This window comes from Anguilla rostrata, chromosome 5 (assembly GCF_018555375.3).
Source record: "Anguilla rostrata isolate EN2019 chromosome 5, ASM1855537v3, whole genome shotgun sequence".
NCBI classification, from domain to species: Eukaryota; Metazoa; Chordata; class Actinopteri; order Anguilliformes; family Anguillidae; genus Anguilla; species Anguilla rostrata.
Genome location: NC_057937.1, coordinates 29,538,555 through 29,560,772, shown reverse-complemented (window position 1 = coordinate 29,560,772; position 22,218 = coordinate 29,538,555). Strand labels below are relative to the sequence as shown.

At 37.9% G+C, this 22,218-nt stretch overlaps 2 protein-coding genes across 2 annotated transcripts in view; both read left to right on the top strand.

Annotated features, from left to right (window-relative positions):
- The first annotated feature begins 437 nt into the window (after positions 1-437).
- LOC135256014 (insulin-like growth factor-binding protein complex acid labile subunit) lies at positions 438-1,921 on the top strand. Its single transcript, XM_064337888.1, has 2 exons — positions 438-1,415; positions 1,829-1,921. Exons 1-2 carry the CDS (start codon positions 438-440, stop codon positions 1,919-1,921), a joined length of 1,071 nt encoding a protein of 356 aa, XP_064193958.1.
- Positions 1,922-4,241: 2,320 nt separating this feature from the next.
- Positions 4,242-22,218, top strand: part of LOC135255039 (transmembrane protein 178B-like) — a 34,702-nt gene continuing 16,725 nt past the window's right edge. Inside the window, exons 1-2 of the mRNA XM_064335729.1 lie at positions 4,242-4,898; positions 20,742-20,855. Coding sequence (XP_064191799.1) covers positions 4,508-4,898; positions 20,742-20,855 — 505 coding nt within the window. The 5' untranslated portion in view covers positions 4,242-4,507. The remainder of the gene's footprint in view (positions 4,899-20,741; positions 20,856-22,218) is intronic.

The window sequence follows — 22,218 nt, the reverse complement described above, 5'->3', positions numbered from 1 at the left end:
ACTGCAACTACTCTGGTCTTCGAGATATCCCTCCCTCATCCTCCATACCAGACCAGACTCAAAGATTTAGGCTGAAGAGCAACTTCATTTGGCGGATCCCTACAAGAGCATTTGAATCACTGACTGAGCTACGGCATTTAGACTTGAGCATAAATGCCATTACAGTTTTTGACAACCAAACATTTTTGGGACTGGATAAACTGGAGCTACTGTCCCTAAGCAGGAATAACATTGAACGTATAGAGGGAAATCCATTTTTGGTACTTTCCAGTTTAAAGACTCTTCTCCTGAATGAAAACCGGATTAAGGTAATCAGTGCTCAAGGCTTTTTGGGTCTGTTAAATCTTCTGGTTCTGGATTTGTCTAACAATTCAATCCAGGAGTTAGCAAAAGGGGTGTTTTCACATGTTCAAGCACTGTCAGAAATTCGGTTGACAATGAACAAGATCATTCACATTGCATCGGATGTATTTCAGGGTCTGTCACAGCTGCCAACATTTAACTTAAGCTTTAATCAGATAAGTGATCTGGATAAGGATGCTTTTATAGGGGTGAAGTGGTCAATGCTGAGGTTGTTTCTGGATTACAATAACCTGATCACAATCCCTCCAGGGGTTTTCCATGGTCTACTTGCTCTGGAAGAGATCAGTTTTTTCGCGAACACTATACAGCTGATTTCTACAGATGCATTTTTGGATCTTCCCTCTCTCAGGTTGTTGAATCTTAGTAGGAATCAGATTTCCATCCTGGAACCCAAGATTTTTCACAGTCTTTCACAGCTGGAGTTATTGGACATTTCCAACAACAGCTTGAAAACTATAAAAGGTTTCACATTTATGGGCTTGCGGGAAATGGTGGAACTGAACCTACAGTTTAATCTAATTCAGGCTTTAGAACCTTTCTCTTTATTTGGCTGCTCATCACTTTTAGTTCTTCATTTGGGGAATAATCAGATTCACACAATTCACCCAGGGACATTTGAAGGTGCCTACATCCTCACAGCTTTAAAGCTGGAAAACAACAATTTGACGTTTTGGCCTTCAGAAGTCACAAAGCCTTTCAGGGTTCTTCAAACAATAACACTGTTCAACAATCTCATCAGTGAGCTCCAAGATGGAGCTTTTGTTGGAATGGTCCATCTGCATACCTGCAATCTGAGCCAGAACAGGATCACAAAGATCCAAGAGGGAGTTTTCATTGATCTAGTTAATTTGAGGGTTCTTGACCTGTCAAGGAATTATCTGTCCAGACTGAGTTCCAACATACTCCAGCTGCCAAAATTAAAAACATTAAACATCTCTACAAATATTATATATGATATTCACTGTGATATGTTTAATGGGATTGCTGCTCTTGAGATGTTGGATTTAAGTGACAATCAGCTCAGATTAGTGCCCAGCTGCACTCTGGAAAATGTACCTTTTCTAATAATTTTGGATCTGAGTAGCAATGCAATCCAGTACATAGGAAAGGGTGCTTTTGCTAAACTACATGTCTTACAGGAGCTTTACATCCAAGCAAATGGCATCACATCAGTCCACCCTTTAGCGTTTCTGAAATTAAGAAACCTGCGGCTTGTAAATCTACAGAATAATTCCCTCACTTCATTCAACACACAATGGTTCTCAGATTGTCCCACACTGGGGTATTTGTCCTTGTCAAACAATAAAATACAGGCCATAAACCATAGATTCTTTTCTGAAGCCAGACCATTCAAGGCATTTTCTGCCCAGGGAAACCCATGGTGTTGCAATTGCTCTAATTTCTGGTTGACTGAGATAAAATCAATAGTGGACAGCAGCCTCCATCGTCTCTACATCTGTCACAGCCCAGCAGAGCAGAGGGGACTGAACGCATTCGAGGCGGTTGGCAGTTTGCCGTGCAGGGCTCCGAAGATCAGCCAGATCCAGGAAGCGAGTAAATGTGAGGCAGGGGAAGAAGGGGGCAGGGGGGGAGAGGCCCTGTGCTTAAAATGCAAAGCAACCGGATCTCCAGATCCAGAGGTGCACTGGATCCTTCCTAATCACACAACAGGCAAGTCTGTGTTTGATCCATCGCAACTGAGTCACACTTTGATGCTACCAACGGTGGAAGCCATTCCTGGAAACTACACCTGTAGAGCTGTGAACGAGATTGGCGTGCATGAGCTGCAGGTGTCTGTGAACATTTTTATATCCCTTTCAGTGACCATACCCCACAGGAATGTTGCCGTGGAAATGAATAGTACTTTCAATTTGACTTGTTTAGTGACAGGTTTTCCAGAACCCTCTGTGAAATGGGTCACTCCTTTAGGCTCCCAGCATCCAGGCCATCAGCTTTCTCTGGAGTTAGTCAGCCATAACGACTTAGGTACTTACTATTGCGTGGCCAGTAATTCACAAATGTCCATCAATGGTACAGCTCAAGTGGATTTTGCAAAGCCGCCAGAAATTCAAGACAGGGAAACAAATTTCAGTGTAATTGCTGGCCTCAGTGTTGTCCTGCCCTGTTTTGCCTCAGGGTTCCCCCCTCCTCACGTGATCTGGAACATGCCAAACCTTCAACGCACAGATTCTACAGTAAGACCAGGAAGGCTGAAAGTGTTGGGAAGGGGGGAGCTGCTGATAGATAATCTGGTCTGGAGTGACAGCGGTGTGTATGTGTGTGAGGCTGTAAATGTTGCTGGTACTGATTCAGTTCTTCACACTCTCTCAGTCCTGGATCGTGCTCTTTTCACTCTATCTCCTAAGTCAAGAAAACATTTAATGCTCTTGGTGGTGGCATTTATTTTGTCCCCTGTGTTCATTGGCATAGGCAGCTTTTGCAGTGTAAGAGCATGCAAAAAGAACAGAGTGAAAATCATTCAGGTGCAGCCACACCCGGAGAAGGATTGTAAAGCTGAAGCAAATGATTCAGAGATGGCACTGTGAAGAGATTCACATCAGAAGTTTTTGAAATGGAGTGATAAAGCCCAACCATCTTGTTCAAAGACATACCTTGTTTTCGCATTGCTCTTGAACTTTTATTTCCTTTCAATCAGTAATGCAGGGTTCAGAATCACAGCTGGAAATTTCCATCCTGTGAGAGCCCCTTTCATTTTTGTTGGTTTTAATTGTACAGTATTTCGATTAAATGACTATTTGCAGGGGCTCTGACATCTTACCTTCAACCATGCAAGAGGCAACTGCACTGGAAAATATTGATGTCAATATTTTAAAGTGGTTTTGAGACTAAATGACTTTTTATCACTGTGTAATAATACTGTCACGTTCCATCATGAAGGCAGATACAGTATGTGTTGTTATATGCACACAAGGCCACACTCTGGGTTGCTGTGTGAGAATTTTTCATATCCTGACATAAGCATTATTGTCATCTCTTCTGATACAGTATAAGCCTGATTGAGTAAACACAGCCATATTGGCACATAAGATATCAAGGTATGAGCAGGGTAGCTGGAAACCCAATGGTAATCCAATAATCATTTAAACACACTGAGCACTCATTCAGAGCTTCAGTACAAATGACTGAATGCTCATATTAATGTGTGCAACGCACATTGAGCACTGTCTCATTTCACTGAAATCCCAGGTAGCTGCTGTAGTGTTTATTGCAATTATTAAAATTCATCCAAGTGCTTCAGATGTGCATGCTCAATTTCACTGTCTAGAATGTAATGTGCAGTGACAGGCAACTTATACTGGTCCAGTCTATGTCAGCCACCAAGGTATATCAAACTGTGCTTTGCCTATGCCCCAGAGTATTTATTCTCACAAATTGAAATTGGTAATTAAAATAGTTAAAGCAGACAATGTTATTTAATCTGATTATATAAAAGTATCCAATGATTCAATGGGATATCTTTGGCTAAATACGTTCACTGAACATATCTGGACAATACAATACTAATTATGACACATTTGTATAAGCCACATTGAACTACAATTACAAAAACGTATCAAACACAGATCTTATTGTTTCTCATTTAAATAAAATGCTTTTAAATAAAAATGTAAACTGCATTGTGGAATGTACATGACACAAACATATTTATTCCAGATTTTTTCATTTTCATGTTACATTGAAACCAAATAACTGTACTATCTTACAGTAAAATCCTTTATTAAAAACCGCACATAATAGTAATAATAATAATAATAATAATAATAATAATAATAATAATAATAATAATAATAATGTGCTTTTGGTTTTCTCAGCGCTTTGTTCTTTCCTTGCCACGCTAAATCCCAAGCGGAGAGAGAAAGTATTGCATCACCGACCTCTCTTCACAGCATTGGTCGCCATCCATCCTGGATCAGCACAGATACCCACACAGATGGTGTAAAATATCACATCTGTCTGGAAGCAACACAACAAAAGAAAGCATTAAGCCCGAGTGGGGCTCCTCGGACCGCGACCAACATGTCCGGTGAGCACTGAGCGCTGTTGTGATTTCTGATTTGATATTTCATCGCGGCCGTTGATTAAGGGTCTTGCGTCTATCTGAAGTCTCCAGCGAGGGAGGAAGATGGCTGCCATGAAGATTTTAACCAGTACTGGACTGTTTTTGGCGTTTTGTGCATTAGGATTGTTAGCAATGGCCATCTGTACTGACTACTGGTACGAGACGGATGCGAGGAGGCACCGGGAACGGTGTAAGAATTATGCCAACAAGAGAAATGATCCTGGATACATTTACATTTCCAACCTTCCCCTCCGAATGCCTCCAAACGACAGCAATAGAAAAGGAAAAGGGGTAAGTGTTGAAGCCCTACCCCGGGCTAAGCGGCACTTCTTGGCCTCTGCCTCAGCAATGGAGTCTCACTGCAGTCGACAGTTCAACTCCACCATCTCCGGATTGTGGAGAAAGTGTCATCGCGAAGGGTTTGACCTGGAGACTGAAGACCTCATCTATAAAGGTTAGGATTTCTACATTAATATAAATATTACGTCGATATTAATGCCCATCAACGCATCAGCTAAAGAATTATATGTTAAAGTTGACGAGGAATGACTGGACCGCAATTCACACACATTAATTTCGTTTTTATACCTGTTTGGATTCCTGCAAATTATTGGCATAGCGCCTAGCACAGCACCGTTCACACACTACAATCGTGCTTGTACAGCCTAGATATATTTTATGTGTGAAAAAGTAAACGTCTGTTCCTATAAATATATCCCGTATCTGAACGATGTGTGTTTAGAATGTGGCTTAAGTCATTGAGCATAATATTTCAGGACAAAGACCATTTTGAATGCTTTTTCACCTTTGCTTTAGTGGTAGGGACGGATTGTTTATTTCGTGGTGAGGTGCTCATTGCGTGGTGCTGACGACGAGACGTAGCTTTATGATAGTGGTAAGAAAATCCTTGGCTATCCGTGGTGCTGAATTTTACCGCCCATCCCCGCTGTCATTACGTGTTGGCGCACAGAATGTACCAGGGACTGAGAGGTTGGACTGTCGCGTTAAGAGGAGCTGTCTCATTTAGTCCGATCGATTTTTTCCGTGTGCGTGTGACATATGTTACATCCAAACAAACTATGGGTATTATAATTGACTTGATATCTTCACTGCTTCAAAAGAAAGAAAAAAATAAAAAATAAATAAAAACTGAATAATTTATAAACATCCGGGTACGTAGAGATTTCAGCGCATAGTGTATGGACTGCAAATGGCACTCCGTTAAACCTAATTCAACCACATAGCATATTTCACATAGGGTCTACACACGGGTTATGTTTCCTGATTTAAATTCTGCAAGTCGGATGCGAGCGTAAAATATTTCAAAGTAAATGTTCGTTAAAAAATTGCAACACAATCCAATCGAAATATTTCAATTGCTTGTCTTGTCGTATGGTTAAAAACATTTTTTTTTTGTTTTTTTTTTTTTGTTTTCCACAAGCCTAGCACTATAAAATTACGTGTATAGGTGAACAGGTCTAGTGAGTCTGTCGAACGTTTTCTAAGCGCAAACAAACAAGTGTACATGGGTTCAACGCATCTCTTCCTAATTATCTAAGAAGAAAGAGGAAGGTCCCTCAATGTTGATGAAAATGATTGGGGTAGCAGGTTTGCCATCACGCCAAGATACAGCTTGGTGGGGCGGCAGGCCCCATACCTATACAGCACCAAGAATTTGGCACTATTCAAGTTTTCCTACAGAAATAGCCACAATGACCAGACTCTTTACCCTTAAGAACATTAACTTCTGTATATTCTGACCTCATGTAAATGACAAAATACAAAAACAACTCCACATGTCCACACAGTAAAACCCCAAACTGGTTATTTTTCATTTTTCCTTCTTTTTTTCAGCCGATTACATCATCATAAATGCTCCAGTCCCATTCTCCCCATTGGACATTTAGTTGCATCTGTCAATAACAACATCTCGCAAAAATAGTAAGATCAAAGTAGTCAGTTGCATCATTTTCATCATTTTCTTTGTCATCATAGATCATGAAATTCACCCACCGAAGCTATTGTTGTAAGTTAAACCAAACCCCAACCAAGAGTTATAGTCTACAGTTTTAGTCTACTATAATAGTCTACTATTTTAACGTGGCTACTGTAGCTACCTTGCATAAAGCACATTTTTAAATTCATGATAGCTAAGCCTATAAATGATCAACTAACTTACAGACATAGGTCTACCATGTATGCAATACAAATATAAATGAACGGTTGTCATCTCAATTTCACAGATGAAATTCACCACAAAATCTGTGTTGTCTCAGTTGTGTTAGGTGCCTTCAGTGTGCATTTTAGACAGTTCCTACAACCCAACATTAATTTACCAAATGTAAACAATAACCAAGTGATCTAACTATAATTAGTAGCCTAATGATGGTTGACTAGTTTGTGTGAAAAAACAAATCTTGCAGTAGGCATTCCAGTTCATCCCAAAGGTGTTTGATGGAGAATAGGTCAGGACTCTGTGTAGGCCAGTCAACTCAGAAAACCATTTCTTTATGGACCTTGCTTTATGCACAAGGGCATTGTCATGCTGAGACAGGACAGGGCCTTCCCCAAACTGTAGCCACAAAGTTGGAACTGCACAATTTTCTAGAGTGTCATTATATGTTGTAGCATAAAGATTTCCCTTCACTAGAACTAAGGGGCTTAGCCCAAACCTTGAAAAGCAGCCCCAGACCATTCATTATTCCTCTTCCATGGAACTTTACAGTTGGCACAATTCATTCTGCCAAACCCAGATTCGTCCATCTGACTGCCAAATAGTGAAGCGTGATTCATCACTCTAGAGAACGCATTTCCACTGCTCCAGAGTCCAATGGCGGTATGCTTTACGCCACTCCAGCTGACATTTGGCATTGTGCATGGTAATCTTAGGCTTGTGTGTGGCTGCTTGGCCATGGAAACTTATTTCAGGAAGCTCTTGATGAACAGTTAATGTGCTGACGTTATTTCCAGAGGTAGTTTGGAACTCTGTAGTGAGTGTTGCAACCAAGGACAGATTATTTTTACGCATAATATCCTTCAGCACTTGCTGGTCGTGTTCTGTGAGCTTGTGTAGGCTATCGTTTGCGGCTGAGCTGTTGTTGCTCCTATATGTTGCCACTTCACAAGTACAGCATTACAGTTAACTGGGGCTGCTCTAGCTGGGCAGAAATTTACAAACTTCTTGGAAAATGTGGTCAATAGAGATTGCATGACTGTATGCTTTATTTTATATACCTGTTAGCAATGGGAGTGGCTGAAATAATAAAAACCACTAATATAGAAGGGGTGTCCACATACTTTTGGAAATGTAGTGTTTTATATGACTACGCATGTCTCTCTCTAATTTGAGTTATCTTGTGGTTCATACATTTATGTGTAGTAGAATTATCAGTTACACATAAACACAAATACAAAAAAGTGAAATGATTTCTGATCATTTTCATCATACAAAAATGGTAAGTTATTTGCACATACAAATCACTGTCTATAAGTCATTAATTAATCAAGATCTATGCCTGCCGTTAAAAGTATTGATATTAAAATGAGGCCAAGTTACAACAAACAATATTGGATATTTTAGGTCACAGAAATTAAACAAGCTCTAGTTGGTTGTCAAGTTAATTTTACAAAATGTGAAAGTTCTTGTATATTTGCAACTTAAAATAAATACTGATTGTAAAATAGATACTGTAGATAGATATGTAAAGAGATAGATAGAACATTTCATTATCCTCCCATTATAGGGAATTTGTTTCTAGCAGCATATAACAATCACATTTATACACAGAAACATTCAATAAATACATAAATACAGACAAAAAAATACATATTTAGGCCTATTAAAAAAATGTTGAGAATAAAAGTTTAGAAAATATGTACAATAGTATTATTTATTCTACAATGTAAAATAATAACTAAATCTAATTTGTGAACTACATCTATACATACAATAATAATATTAATAATAATAATATTAATAATAATAATAATAATAATAATAATAATAATATTGGCCTAGATTTGAAGCCTAGATTTTTTTTTTTTATTAATGACTAATAGACAGTTCTTTGTGCGCATGAGTAACTTGCCATTTTTGTACGTCAAAAAATGTGTTTTTGTTCAGGAATGGATGGCTTTAAATACCCTTTTTCAGACATTGTTTTCTGAGGTGGGAAACAAATTTATATTCAAAATAGCGTGGTTTGGTGTTGTCCCTAAATCAACCAGTCTGCCCATCAATACGGGGTCTGATGTTCCAGTTCCCTAGCCAGGAAACAGTTGTATTGTTAATCAAGTCTCCTTGTTTGAAATAGTTCTTGATCGCCCACTCCCAGCCTCTATTCAATAATTGATTAGCCAAATATGCCAATCAGTGGTGACGAGTTGTTGCTTATGCTTATAACCTACATTGTCCTTATGATAAGTTCACCAAAACTGTCTGGGCACCAGGCATGGTTGATGTGCTGCTGCTTGAGACTTCAGTGGATTATCTTACACAAGTTAAAGGTTACTTTGAAACAACCTTCTCAGTATTGAAATATGTTATTGGGATTGTAATACCAATTAAATCTTTCTTTTTCAAAACAGGATATATGTTAAGCATATATGGATTATGAATTCATTAGTATATAATGTATGTATATTCACAATTTATGCCCAGGATCAGGTGCCGACTGTCCTTGGGCTATAACCTATTAGAATTGTATATGTAATCGTACAATATCTTCACAACTTGCTGCCATGTATCCTTTCTTCCTGGCATATGACACCAAACATTTGGGGCAAAAGTTTATACTGTTAACACTTTGCCAGAGACAGTGCATGTCGTGTTGGAGCTGTCCTCACAGTATGTGAATGTGTGTGGGCAAGTTGTTTTTCTCAGCACAGCTAATTTCCTTACGAGGTGGAAAGTTGGCAGTTACACATCCAGTGCCAGATGTTGTTGTGTCAAATGATGTTTAAAAGCATTTTTAAAAGGCATTATTAGTGCACCCTTGATATGCTGCTGAGCATTGTGTGTCCTTTGGAATAACGAGAGAGCTGTAAGTTTGCTCACTGCCAGTCATAGTGCAAAGTACCAAATATGTCCGCTGTGTTTGAAAATGAGCATTAGTCAGATTGACTAGAGTAATGATCTAGTGATAGGCCTTCTGTACAGCTACAGGGTGTGCTTATATATTGGGCAGTGTCATGCAATCATGATTTCATCTGAGCTTACACAGTAAAATATGAAGTATGACCAACAGTCCAATAGGGATCATACTCTATCAGAGTAAAATGCATTCTGCTAACAGTCGGTTTAAGCTTAATTTCTTTTTTACTGTGTAAGAGCAGATGTATGATTCATCTAATGGACAGTGGTATTTGAGTCTTATGACAGGAGTTTTTTTATATTTTTGCATGGTTTGCTTCTACATTTGATTTTATGAATACCCTTCAGTTCTGTGCTGGCCCAGATGACTACACTGAAATTTAAATACCTGTAATGTGGGCCCAGTAGATGTGTACATTTTGTTATCTTTGTAAGAAACAAGTGGGCAGTAACCAGCTTTGATGAACAAATACCCTACAAGTGAAATACATTGATAAAATGGTGTCTTTAATCGCTTAATTTGGGTCATCACGGAAGGAAAGAGTATGCTGTTTGGCCTTTAATTTAACAGAACTTTGTTTGAAATAGAGCATGCTCACATTGCATTACTGAAATAAAACGGTTGCCGTGTTTGTGTTTTCATCTCTTTGATGTTTGTTTTGGTACACCATGTTGTACATTGCTAGGTTTGGTCTTTGATGGAACACCTCTTGTCACTGAATGTTACCATAATGGCTGAAGGAGCGCTGAGCATCAACATTGTTGACAAGGGCCGTCAAACATCTGATTCCAGCAACTGACAAGGACGACAATCTTGATTCCAGTGAATTCCAGAATCTGTATACATTGTTTACACTTTGTTTCTCCCAGCATTTAGCAATATTTTAAAAATGTCTAGGCTCATACACTGGTCTACTTTAAGGTTGACAGTTACCATTCAAACTGCCGAAAAATCACGGAAAGCACAGAAAAGGAGGAAATCATGGAAATGGAAAAAAAAATGTTCAAAGTCACAGAACTGTCATAAAATGATAAAATCACAGAATGTGTGACACCTGTGACAAACATCCAGGCTTACATGTGATATATGTCATGGTGCTCTGTTGGTGGGGCACAATTTGCAAAATCCACCAAAACAGCTTCTATAGCTGGGGCTTACCATTGACGAGGTGCGTAAAAAAAAACTATTTTTATTTAGCCTTTCTAATCTTCTAAAAATTTCAATTTTTTTATTTTAAAAAATCTAAATTGGATTTTGATTGGCCTGAATTTTGTTCTGGGAAGATTACTCAGAACAGACTGTTATTGGTATATGCCAGAACTCCAGTCATGGTGCTGAAGATGCAAAAGCCCCAAAGGATTCAATGTAAGCTTGTCAGAATAACTTTTGTCATCTCTTCCATATGAGATAATAACTTCGTTTTTGGCCAACTTTTACTGCAAAAAAAAAAAAAAAAAATCACTTTGCCTTTCAGGGCTTACATAAGATGTAGTGCAGAGCCTTAAACCTTATCTCCCACTGGGGCCACTGCAAAACCTTACTTAAAATATGCCCAGTGAAATCATTCCCTGGCCCACATTCAAGACAGTAAACAATTATAAACTGGTGACTATAAACTGGAGTGCTGAGCTGAATGTTTGTTTAAGAATGCTTGCTGCAGAAGTTGAATATTCCAGCATCTGCTTCAGTGGATGAGCCATGAGGTTAAAGTGCAGACTGTCAGCTTTAATTTGAAGGTATTATCCATATCAGATGACTGGATGCCAACCACTTTGTAAGACTCAAGAACAGCACAGCCAGGTTAGGGTTTGCTGTTGAAACAGGTATTAACCTGTAGTAAAGGGATGCAAAGAGAGAAGTGTGGAGAAAGGAAGGAACTCATGATCAAAGCATCCCCCTCATCTGTTAAACACGGTGGAGGTAGTGTTATGGCTTGTGCATATATGGCTACCACTGGAACTGTTTCACTCACCTTCATTGAAGATGTGACTGCTGACGGCAGCAGCTGGATGAATTCTGAAGTATACTGGAACACCATATCAGCTCAGATGCAACCAAATACTTCAGAATGCATTGAATAGAACTTCACCTCGCAGCAGTACAATGACCCCAGGCATGCTACTAAAGCAGTCAAGGCCAGGGGATTTTTCAGGGCCAAAAATGTATGTCCATTCTGAATTCACACTGCACATGCATTTCACTTGCTGAAGACAAGACTGAAACAAACAAACAGGAACTGAAGATGACTGCAGTACAGAGCATCACCAGGGAAGATACCCAGTGCCTAGTAGTGCCTATGGGTGGCAGGCGTCGAATGCAAAGGATTTGGGACATGTCCTAAATATGATAACTTCATTTCAGGTTGTGTTCATTTATCCAGTTACTTTTGCTCCAATATGGATGTGTATACCCTCAAAGTAAAGCTAACAGTCTGCACTTTAACCTCATATTCATTGTTTCATTTCAAATCCCAGTGTGCTGGATTACAGACCCAAAACACACTGTATCATATATATATATTTGAACTAAGAAAATTAGTTTTAAAACAAGTTTTGACGAGTATATATAAATAGCGAGTGTCCTCACAACCCAAAATTTGACTCTTTTGTTGATATACATCGCAGTGGCTGCAAATCTAAAGTGCTGCCATTGCAATCCAACATTTCATTTGGAGTATTTATTGTACTAGAAGCCATAATCAAGATGACGGGATCCCAGGGCTAAGCACCTGCCATTTTGACACAAGGTGTAAGAGAGAACTAGACCATCAAACATCTTTAGGAGCATGATGAGAGTAGCAATACAGTTTGAGTGAACCAGAACATACATTAAAAAATAAAAACTTGATTTGAACATTGATGACATTGATAATAACAGCTAGTGCAAATTGCTGTTAAGTTTCAGATTTAGATGCTTAGATTATCTCTTGTCATTTTGATAAATTATTTTATGGATATTATGAGAACCTTCTCCAAATGCCATGTCACGTACAAAACAGTTTCATGCATCAAACTAAATGCCACTTAAATTCTACTGAAAAGCTTAGAAGACTTTGTGATCGTGCATATATCATTCCAAGGTGCTCTGTAGGGTAGGCCTGTGTTTCCTCATTGGTCAACTACCCTTTGATAAATACAAATCTGTTTGGACAAAGCAATGGTTCCATAACTAAGAACTAGCAAGTCATTTTAATGAACCAATATATTATAACATACATTTGTAGGTATTTCAGGTTTTGAATGGTAAATTAAGAATTTCCTCATTGCTTCACATATCTGGCTCAATCAACCGTTTTTTTAAATATTTTGTTTTGTTGATATTAAAGAACAAAGATAAATAAAAAGAATGCCAGAAAAAAATGATGTTACAAAATATAACAACTGCAAACCACAAAGAAATATAGTAGAGAAATATGGGGTATCTGACTTTGAGATAAAAAATGCACTTTTTACTACTGATACTGTATTACATTTTATAACATTTTGTTAAAATATATGTTAAATGTCACATTTTTAAATTGGACTTTGATATTGATGTGTAAGAAATGAGTTCTGGAAGGGGTATGTTGCATCCAATAATGGAAATAGTTCTAAACATGTTTTAATTCACTGTTAATTCTATACTTCTTGTCTCATTAAATCCTTAAAGCTGGTGTTTTGGTGAAATCACCTAATGACCATATTATCATATTGTTGGATGAACACAGGCATAGTGATATCCTGGAGCCAGGATGACATGATAATATCCTGTAAGCAGAGTTTATTGTAGTTTGTAGTTCTTAGTACATACACCATATTGTAAATATCTTATTTAATATTCACGCATAATGTGGACTGTCCATTGTTACCAGCTCTATATTGCCTTCATATGCCTGAGGACTCAGGCAACAGGCATACTGCGGTCTTATTACTATCAAATTATATTATATACGGTAACACCTATGTCCTACAGCCTGGTTAGTGTCAGCTTCTGGACTGTGCCAAGACTGTTCCACAGCGGACTGTGGCCTAGTAGTCCCACAGAGGTGATGCACTGGAAATGACTATACCAAAAATAAATATCAATAAAATGTATAATGCTATATATTATACATTTTATTTATACAGTATTAGCCATAGAATGTACAAGCTAAAATGCATAACCCTGCTGAGTGTTTTTTTGCTTCTTCTTTGTAATAAACCAATTTTTCATTTAATGTTCTTGGTATTCTTCAAATAACTTGCTTTTAGTGTTTATAAATCACATTTTTATTTATAATTTTTTAGTTACTACACTTTTCTAATACTACTCCCAAGTTTATGAGTGGGGTCAGAAATGACCCAAATACAGATTGTTTTCCTAGTCAAAGTGACATGAGTTTGTGTTTCTCCTATTTCTTTAAAGAAATTATTGTATTGAACTACTTGATAGTCAAAATATTAAACAAATATGTGGTGTCTGATGCTAACATATCATTGATTTAATTTCTGCTTTCTTACTTTTTCATAATTGGAGGTTTTGTATTGCTACTCCAATATAACATAACACGGGTCATAGGAATTTTGATTCTCGTAAATTTTTGATATTACCCGGAATATATTTACTATGGGAAGCACCATACATTTCAAGTGACGGCCTGACACACCTGACATATTTTATGTTAATTAGGGGTGTAACGATTCTCTTAATTCATGATACAATTTGATTTACAAATGGAGAGTGGCCCATGGCACTGTGGCACAATCTCGTGTGATTCTGAATGTCTACACAATCTTCAAATGAATTGGCATAAGGAAAGCTGCCTCAATGAGCATTGCAACATTGTAGAGGCAATGGGAAGATGTGGGGTGACAAAAGAAAACCAAGCCACCACTCAGCCACAGGGCCAACCCAGGCAGAGTCAGGTCAAGAGGAACAGGTGCCACATCTGCTCCAGGTGTGAAGGCTCGAAAGGTCAGCAGCTGCTGCCCACAGTCCAAAGCACCAGTGTGTAAAGATCACAGCTACAAAATTGCCATTGTTTTTTTTTTTTTTTAACATGAGCTGAGAAAAGAGAGTGAAACATGGATTAAATAAGCACATGTGTAGTTTCATGCACACTAGGGGTGTGCAGAGGCGTCATTATCTGTATCTGTATCTGTTCAACCAACAAAATTATCTGTATCTGTATCTGTCTCTGTATTCGGATAAAACACCGGAAGTGGGCGTGTTTATACCGGAAGTCACATTAAATCGGGCAAATGTATTTTCTAACCTAATATTTATTGGCAATGCAATTGTTGTGCCTTCAAAGCATCAAATTGATTTAATATTGGCATATAATCAATTATGAAATATATTTCCACATCCTCATATTGTACTTTTCATCTCTCTCTTTTTTTAAATTAATTAATTTTTTAACTAAAGTTTTATGAACTGTCTGAACCCCACCACCACCTACCCCCTTTAACTGGGGGACATTGAACAATCAGAAACTGAAAAAAATATTTATATATATATAAGTCGAAAGATTCTGTTTTGCATTGGAAATAGAAACAATTTACAGTAAATATGTATAGAAAAATATCCTTCAGTTGAAGGGAATAATGTTAAATTCCAATGATGCTGAGTTCGCGTTTCTTAACGTTACTGCAGTTCGCTAGGGAAACGTGACTTTACAACAATAATTACATAACAGTAATACATTAACTTTTTTTGCCTGTTTTATTTTTTTTCCCCTACTGAACTAAGTTTGGATAGACTGCAAACCATCTTAACCCCCCCCCCCCCCCCCCCCACCCCCTTCAGGGTAAAATGAAGCTTTATAAATCAGAACAGTCTTTTAAACATTTTCTCACTAAGCTTTTTTTGTAAGGCTATGCCTCCCTAACATGGATCAATGAATAATTAGTTAGCCAAGACCTATGGCTGATACATACAGCATACATCTTAAACGGATGAATATTGACTGAAATACAAGGTAAAATGTCGGTTTTTTCAATATTTTTATTTTTAAATGGAGGAAATTAACACATACAGCTAAAACTACAGGGTCTAAGCTTCATTTTGATATATAGGTTGTGGGGGTTTGAAAGAAATCCAGCTGCCACACCAGGCTTTTGTCTCACTAGCTCCCGCACCTGACGCCTCCTCCTCCTCGATGCGAGAGTTTCCCTGATTGATAGCCGGGAACGGTCAGCTCTCAGCCTGCTGCCTGCTGTGTGTGCTGACTCGGTGGGGGCAACTACAGAATATAGCGATCACTTTTCAATAATGTGTAGTGAATGAAGTGACTAGTTAGTGAGATCAAAGTCCTATTTTGCAAACAGAATGGGCATTATCTTTTAATTAGCGGTTATCTAAATGAATACGATCTCTTTAGCTAGCTGAATTTGTGCACATAGCAGCTGCAGTAGGCTAATAATGGTAAGCCTATAATATAGCCTACTGCAACTGCTGTGTGCCGGAGTTACAGATACAGCTAGCAGCCGTGCGTAACTGGTGCCGCCAGTAAGATAGAGGCTATGAGAACTCGACATGGAGCTGACTTTTCTTTTTCTTTTTCCGAATCCAAATAATAACGAGCAACTTCGGGTAGAAGAAATATCTGTTTCCATCGCATTATTTGTGCTTTCCCGAATACCGTATTCGGATACACCCCTAATGCACACACACACACACACACACACACACACACACACACTTTGTCACATAAATGTGCGTCTTACACATACACACACACACACACACTTTGTGTATTAAGTTTATGGTAATAAAGATTTGCTATTAAAATGGACTATTCTTTCCAATTGATATGTTTTTGCTTTGTGAATATACTACTGCTATTGAAAATGGGTTCTTTTATCATATTTGTATATAAATGTTTCGAAGCACACACATACATGTTTTGAAGCTCACTCATGCATGCACACACTTACATGTGTATATGTGAACAGATACACACACCATTGTAACACAAACACAGACACACAAACACACCAGACATGGGTCAAATACAGATACTAATCAATATTTTTTCATTTAAAACATTTATTTCGGGGAGACGTTTTCTTTGAGGTATTTGTAAATAATTGGTAAATAGAATACTTGTTGATGCAAAGTACTGTGTGCCCACTGGAATTTAAAAGAATGATGTGGACAGAATGACAAAGAGAGTTAGTTTTTGGAAATATATCTTCTTTTTTAGTTCATTTAGAATTGCAGGAGCCAAAGTACATACATAAATAAATAAATAAATAAATAAATAAATAAATAAATAAATAAATAAATAAAGTGCAAAGTGGAAGTTGCAAAAAGCAAATGTTTTAGTCCATGGGACTTCCCTCAGTGCAAAGGAACAATATTACAGGCAACACAATATTGATGTGTACCTTAACAGAATTATTTAACAAATAACAAGAACACAATGTAGATTCTTAGCCCCAGAAGCTCTACTTCTAGAGCAGCAATCTCAATCTCCATATCTGACTACATCTACAGTGACAGAACACAATGGGCTTTTCATTCTGTTATGGTGGGATTAAGATAAGTTACTTTGGTTGATATACTGCATTATATTTTCCATAATAGGAATCCGTTTGTGATCAATGAGACAAATGGAATCCTCACAGACCATGGAACAGTATTCCAATCATTTATTTTTTTACCCCCTTGCTTCCTCTCCTTGCATCCTTTCCTAGCTCTTAGCTCCATCCATCAGAGGACGCAAGGAAAGGAACCAAGGAAAGGACGCAAAGATGGAGGAATCAAAAAATGGAATGTCCTTGTTCTTTCAAGCGTCAATTAGAAGCCATGTCATTTACAGATGTAGCAGATGGGGAGAGGTCGATCCACTGGTTGATCATTGATGGTCCCGAAAAAAAAATACTTCTGCAAACAATGCACTTATGTTTCCTTGCTCAAGCATCCGTCTGAAGCCTCCTAGCTCCTTCAAGGAGCATTTAACAGGTTGGAATGTCCTTGAACATGGTGTACCTCAATCGATTTTCAGGTTAGGCAAGGAACGAGGAGACAACAACGTATAAAATAAGCCATTGGAATGAGCCCCAGGACTTGAAATCGTAGGGCTATAGCAGGACCTGGATAGCATTGTTCATAGCATCTGAGGCTGTCACATATACTGTCTACTGTCTGTATTTCCTTCTGCTTCTCTGAACTGTGTTATTGACATCTGAACTGTGCTAGCATCTGCACTACAATCACTACAAACACTACTGAGGCTGTGCGATCTGTGGAAACAAAAGTGACAGGTTCTTTTATGTTCTTAGTTTGCAACTACTTTTCTCATCATGTTCTTGTATATAACTTCTTTTTAGTCTTTGTTTTTGGGGAAATTATTTTTTTATTGATAAAATATGTTTAACCCCTTCTGTAACACAAGCCTGAGAATGACATACCCAAAATAAAATGGTTACTATTCTTGAACCCTTTTGACTGCATGTATAATCCTGGTCTCTTGTGAAAGTTGACCCTTGAGGGTTTGTTTTCCATGAGTCAGAATTGCCCTAAATATTACAAGTTATATCTAGGCTGGTGGATCTAACAATTACTGTGGATTTTGTTCGCTAAATCCTTACCGTGATAAGGATACCAACTTTAGATTTGTGTAGGCTGTGAATGTCCAAAATGCATAGAAGGTGAGGACCCCCCAAGCTTGTTCTGCCCCCCTACATGTCACAAAAGAAGGAAACATTATCACTAAAACATTGACATTATAAAATTGTTAATAGAAATAGAACAGTGAGTAAACACTTTCAAATAGTACATTGTGTGACCAGATTGATTTAAAATTTCACCGTAAAAAAAAAAACAAAAAAAACAAACTGAATGCAAATAAGCCCACTAGATCACAGGGTCAAATGTGGACACTAATGCAAATGCAACTAATATAGCCTAATGAAAGATTTTATGTAAACATGAAACACTTTAAATACAAATTCACAGCACTGAGAAATAACTACCTATATTGTTGATTGGATGTTTACCTTGCTCTCGCAGTTCTTTCAAAAAGTACAGCGTAACTAAAGCCCAGAACAAAGGAGAACAATGAATGGTTTGACTCCCCCAGACTCTTGTTTTCTGTCTCTGTTTCCTTAACCTATTTTCCTCCACACAACCTCTTCCCAGTCAACAACCATTCAATAGGCCTTGACCTAAATTATCCAAATGAGATAGGAAAGAAAGAAGATAAGTGGGCCTTTTTGTGTAAGCATATGAAATAAAACACCAATAGGCTCCCTCTCTCACATCCTGTGAAATTGCCTCTTCTAGCCAATTCAGTATTTCTGAGTAAACAAAACAAATTCCCCATTATAGATATGCCCATTATCTTTCGGTGCAGGCAGCTGTTGTTTCCAGTATTTTTGGAAATATGGTTGTTTAAGAAATGAATATAGTGGGAAGACAAGATAGATATAAAGCAATACTGCCCTTTACTCTACTTGCCTGAAAAGACAGAGAAATGCTGAACAGGCCGCTTTTGCTTTGGCTCTGTTTTGGAACATTTGCTGATATATATATATATATATATTAAATAACAGCCATGGGAGAGAGAAACATATTTTAATATATAAATACTGGCAAGGGACTTTTTGCCTTCTCAAAGAGGTTTAATGAAGAATGCAAAGAAAAGTTTGTTTCACTAATGTGTCACCTGATTATGTCAAAGGGCTAATCAAGATCTATGATGGAGTTACTGACACAGACACATTGGAAGTTTGGACTATTGGTTTATTCTTGTGTGCTCTAAGGATTGTCATCTGACACAATCTGTTACATAAAGAAAAAGGGAAGAAGTGATATATGGCCTATTGTTGGTTGTGTTAACACTGTTCAGCTTTTACAGTGGTTCTGTACATGCAATACAGTCTTTGATCATCCCATCTTTCAAAATGATATGTGTGGCCATTATGCACATTCACTTGTCTCATCTCTGATTCTACCTGGTTCTGCTGACCATGTAATGTATCCACAGAGAGTAATGTTGAATTTAATTAATAATGATAAAATATATGTGATGATGTAGATGAAAATGGTAATGATGATGACCATTTTGATCCCAATTCAAACAAGGGAGGGTGAGAGTTTTACACGTACACTGACATTTCTAATGACAGAAATGACTTTGTCATAGTAATAAGACTGGTGTACCTAAAATCCCTCAGTAGCAGAAACAGGAATCAAACTTTTGTTTGGTTCCTACCAGAACGCTATTTAATTGTCCAGGCTCTAAACTTTCCAGCTCATTGTGCATGCCTCTGTGCTGTTACTGCTGCACTACTGCAGCTCTCCCCTTGTGGGTCTCTCTGCATGCACCATCAGGCGCCTCCAGCTTATAGAGAACACTACTGCTCTTCTTACCCATAATCAGCTAAAATAAGGGCTTGCCACACCTCACATTGTCTCCTTCCACTGGTTACCAGTTGTGACCTGAATTTAATACAAATATCTAGTCCTAGCCAGTGGTACAGCAGCAGAGACTGCACTTCCATTACCAAACCTTGCACTCCTGCCAGACACCGCTCCACATCCTCTGGACCCCTTGCCTTCTCTTCCCTAAAGGGGCCCCCTTTCAGTCATGGCTCCTCTCCATTCTGGCCCTCCAATGGAATGAGCTCCACATTATGGTCAGGACAGTAGAGTCTCTGAAAACACACCTGCATCTGATGCTGACTGCTGAAGCATTTATGATAAGTTACTAGCCCTACCTATGCTATATCTAATGCTATGTTCTCAAGCCCATTTGCTACTTAAAGCACTACATCATAAACCTCCTTCTGGCATCTACTATAGTACTTAGAATTATGTTGTAGGTTTACTGTCAGTTGTGACTCTGATGACTTGGCATCATCTCGACTCATTGCCTAAACCTTGATGTACAAACACTGAAAAAATGAATGCCTGAATATAACTGCAATTCGAACACTTATTATCAATTCAATAATTTCTTGGTGATGTATGTTGATATGGTGAGTAGTTTCTTGAATTTTATTCATTATTTTGCTTAGCACATACTAAAACATAACGTGTGGAAAAGGATAACCTCCATCAGTGAAGTGTATTTCATGTTTGATTTACAAAACTAACATGCATGTATTTCTTTCAGAACTTAAAGGACAGCAGGTCAAAATCATCTGTAAAGTGAAATATATAATTTAAAAATGCATTTAACGGTTTATGTTTTCATTTTCCTTTGTCTGAGCGATCTTTGCTCTTTGTGTTTGTAGGGTTGATTCAGCGCTGCACTCCAGTGAAGTACCACTACTCCTCGTCCACCCTCCCCCGAAACCTGCCTGTCAACATAACAAAGACCATCCGTCAGGACGAGTGGCACGCGCTCCGTAAGTAATCATCTCTGTGACATTCTGGTGTGTGTTGGGGAATTGTCATCTCCATAATATCTGACTCTGTGAACATTACATTACATTACAGGCATTTGGCAGACGCTCTTATCCAGAGTAACATACAAGAAAGTGTATAACCATAACCAGGAACGAGTGTGTTGAAAACCCTAGAGGGAAGTATAGTTCCAAGTGCAGGGAGTGACCGCATAGTTTAACTTGGACCCTGTAGGTTAATCTGATCAACACAAACAAAAGCACCAACAAAGCACTCTATGCAAATAATAAAAGCAATAATTAAGTAGGCACGAGTGCAATAACTAAAATAAACTAAGATTAACAGCTTACCTAGCTACAAACCTAAACATTCCAATATTTGGCTTGGGAACATTCTACACCTATCTGCCGAGGAGTTGACTGGGATAAAATCATATTCAAACTGCCAATGTGACACAAAGAACAGCGATGCAAAGTCATAACTAAAATGTAACAATTTATTCAAGTTGACTATTGGAATAATACAGTAATGAATGTATTTAATTATGTATCGCCTAACTTTCAGAGCGGGGCCTGGATAAGTTTTAAACTAAGCTATAAAAAACTAAAATTATTTTATGAATTCAATGTACAGAATGGTAGTTGCCAAGTTGTTAATCAAGTTTGCACTTCATGCACTTACTGTTCCTCTTTGAGACCATACCTTTCTGCTCAAGGGAATTACTGCACTTGTGAAATCCTGTTCTTGCGCTTGTGTTTCCATAGCCAGTTAAATGCAACCTTTGCAAGCAAAATAATTAATGGAAGTGATGACGTGGGTGCATAACATTCATGATGTTTTATCTCCTTCAGTTTATAGTTGCCTGGCAGACTTTGAAAAGCTTTAGATTTGTCATGAGGTGATTTAGAAAAAAAATGTGCAAACTGGTTCTGAAAAGTTGCTATATTTAGTCACAACTGCAAATGTTACAATTTTTGGTTAGAACACAGGCATTTGAATTCTCACCAGCAAATCACTGAATACTACAGAGCAAAGAAAATGGGTCATCTTTGATTTATGCTGCTACATTTGTTCTGTACAGGGGGCTGGGGCCTTACAGAAACAGTGTCACAGAAGTGAAAATATCTGTGTGAAACTGAAATTTAATTTCAGCGCATTGAACAGATTTGGTGACTTCTTATGTACATATACTTTTTAATTTCATTTATAGAAAAGTTTACATACACCTAGGCTAAAGACATTCAAACTCAATTTTTCACACCTCCACAAGTTTCCATACATTTCAGGTGTTCAGTCAATTTAGTTGAATTAACACTGGAAATTTTACTCTGTACATCTGTATTGAATGTTGTATTGACAATTAAG